General features: G+C 55.9%; 1 protein-coding gene across 1 annotated transcript; it reads right to left on the reverse strand.

Annotated features, from left to right (window-relative positions):
* Window positions 1-999: 999 nt before the first annotated feature.
* LOC127783158 (uncharacterized) lies at window positions 1,000-2,125 on the reverse strand. The gene has a single exon (XM_052310396.1). The coding sequence runs from the start codon at window positions 2,090-2,092 to the stop codon at window positions 1,232-1,234; it is 861 nt and encodes a 286-aa protein (XP_052166356.1). The 5' UTR covers window positions 2,093-2,125; the 3' UTR covers window positions 1,000-1,231.
* Between the last annotated feature and the right edge of the window lie 410 nt (window positions 2,126-2,535).

Consider the following 2,535-nt stretch of genomic DNA (forward strand, 5'->3'; position numbering starts at 1 on the left):
AATCCACGTCATCACTCTTGTTTTTTTCCCTCTTCTCTCCCTTCTTTCTTGGGGACCTCTGCCCTCCTGCTCGCCACCACCGGTCGACGCCGCCTCTCTCCTTCCTCGATACTCCATAGAGAACGATTCCTCATTCCCGATGGGCGTCGTAGATGTCCCCTTTGTTGGCTTGTTGCCGACAACGACGGTGGCGTCGCTGAGGCACCAGTCGCACATGTGGGCGCTGGCCCTCCGCCGGGTCCCCATCGCTGTAGTAGTTGGTGAACAGTGGGTAAGTTTGTTGATTGCAGCACGTACGAGTGCTGGAAGTGGCGGCGGCGGGCGCAACACGAGAGCTTGTTCGGATAACCGACATCGCCGCAAGAAGGAGACAATTTTGATACGGTTAGAGTGACTGTGACAGCGGTGCAGACCGTGTGAGAGAAGTGACGACGAGGAGCAAACAGAGACAAGAGGGAAACAGGGTGATAGAGAGGAGCAAACGTAGCCAGGAGGGAAACAGGGTGATGACGTGGGTCTCACTATAATTTTTTTATTTTTAATTAAATAGTTACTGATACGTGCGTCTCACGGTATTTTCTAACTTGAAGTATCATGTTAATGCCACGTAAGCGTCACGTCAGCCGAAACCACTATCTAAACCATCTTAGGATCTTATTTGTACTGGTTTTAGAAGTTGAGGAACGCGTCACATATTGCGGTTTAGTGACAAATTTTATACTCGATGGTAGATTGGGGTACCTGAAGTGAACTTATTATAAAAGAGAGGGAGAGAGAGAGAGAGAGAGAGAAGCAGAGGAAAACAGAGCAGCGAACAGATGGGCCTAAATAAAACAGAGGAAAAACAGAGCAGCGCACAGATGGGCTAAAGTTAAACAGAGGAAAACAGAGCAAACCAGAGTGCAGTGAAACGGAGCGAGAGATCCCCTGAAACTGGACAAATTGACACACAATTTTGTGCTGCAAGAACCGCGCAGCATTTCTGATTTTATTCCTCTCACAAATTATACCAACAAAACTGCTATACAAAATGTAAATCCCTAGCTAAAAACCTATTTGCGCGCGACGAGCTCAACGTCGACGACACGCATCTAAACTGACGCTGGCTTCTCCAAACATGGCCATGCGCCCAATCAATCAAATTTAAACAAAAACGCATCCTAAACTCAAAAAGTTTAGGGGATTATTCAACAAATCAAACCCCTAGTACTCCTATTGCCGACCATGATCCCTAACCGTTGGGGAAGACTAACCCCACCACCGCCACGGCCATCGCCGTCGGGTCACCGAACAACACGCCGGCGATGACGCGGAGGACGAACACGACGATCTTGAGGAGCTTCTTGAGCTTGCTCCTAGGCCTCCCGTTCTTCTTCCGCAGAGCCGCCGCCGCCTGAACCGGAGCCCTGATCACCGGCATGTTCCGGCCGCCGCCGCCGCCGTCGGTGCGGTGGCTGCTGCTGCTGCCGGCGCTAGAGCTCTCGCAGGCCATCCTCTTCACGCACGCCACGTGCAGGTGCACGGCCTCGCCGTCGAGGTCGTCGGAGCTGTACGTCCAGTAGTTGCGGCGGAGGTGGGGGCGGCTCCCCTCCTCCGTGCAGAGGAGGCACCGCCGGGGAGCCGTGCCGCCGGAGGAGAGCTCGAACGCGGCCCCGCCGAGAGCGACGCGGCCCGGCAGGTGCGCGCAGCAGGGGTGGAGGTCGAGGTCGCGGTCGAAGCAGTGGTAGACGAAGCCGCGCACGTCGTCGCCGCACGCGTCGCAGACCCTGACGTCGCCGTCGTCGGGCGCCGCAGTCGGCGGGGGCTCGTGGAGGAGCACGAACGACGCGGCTCCACCCTTGAACAGCGCGCGCCCCGCCGGCAGGACGTCCGGCGCCAGCGCGCACGGCGCGTGGAGGTCGAAGTCGCACCCGGCCTCCTCGCACTCGTACCGCGCGCAGCCGGCGCCGCCGAGCTCCTTGCAGCCGTCGCACACGAACCTCCCCGCCCCCGCGTCGTCGGCGGTGATCAGTTTCAGCTTGTGCGCCGGGTGGAACGGGTGGCCGCGGATCTCCGCCGGCGCCGGCGCATCCTTGTCGCTCTTCACCTTCATCGGTGAGGAAGAAAGGATGGATCGTCAATTCGAATCCGTCTGTCTCACTGCGCTGCTTTCTTTGGTGGAATGGTGGCGGCGCGAGTCTTCCTGTTTATTTATAGGTTTGCGCGCGCCGCCTTAAGCCGCGGAGAACAAGCGGTTGCGTAACACTGGCGCTGGCGCATGACCAACACGTTCTCCTTGCGCGCCAAGCCACAGCATAAGTAAAGCTCGGGGTTGATCTGCTCACTTAATTCGAGTACATAATGCAGTAGCTTAATCCTTAAGCTTGATTAGTTACTCATTTAGGAGTACTCACCTATTACTTGATAGGATATAGGAATATTATAATGGTACAACTATAAAGAGATGCGGGGATTGATATCTCGCGTGCGCGCAAGATGCACACACGCCAGCTGGCACCCTCTCCCCCAGCAATGCAGTTTTTTTCTATTTTAGCA

This window comes from Oryza glaberrima, chromosome 8 (genome assembly GCF_000147395.1).
Source record: "Oryza glaberrima chromosome 8, OglaRS2, whole genome shotgun sequence".
NCBI lineage: Eukaryota > Viridiplantae > Streptophyta > Magnoliopsida > Poales > Poaceae > Oryza > Oryza glaberrima.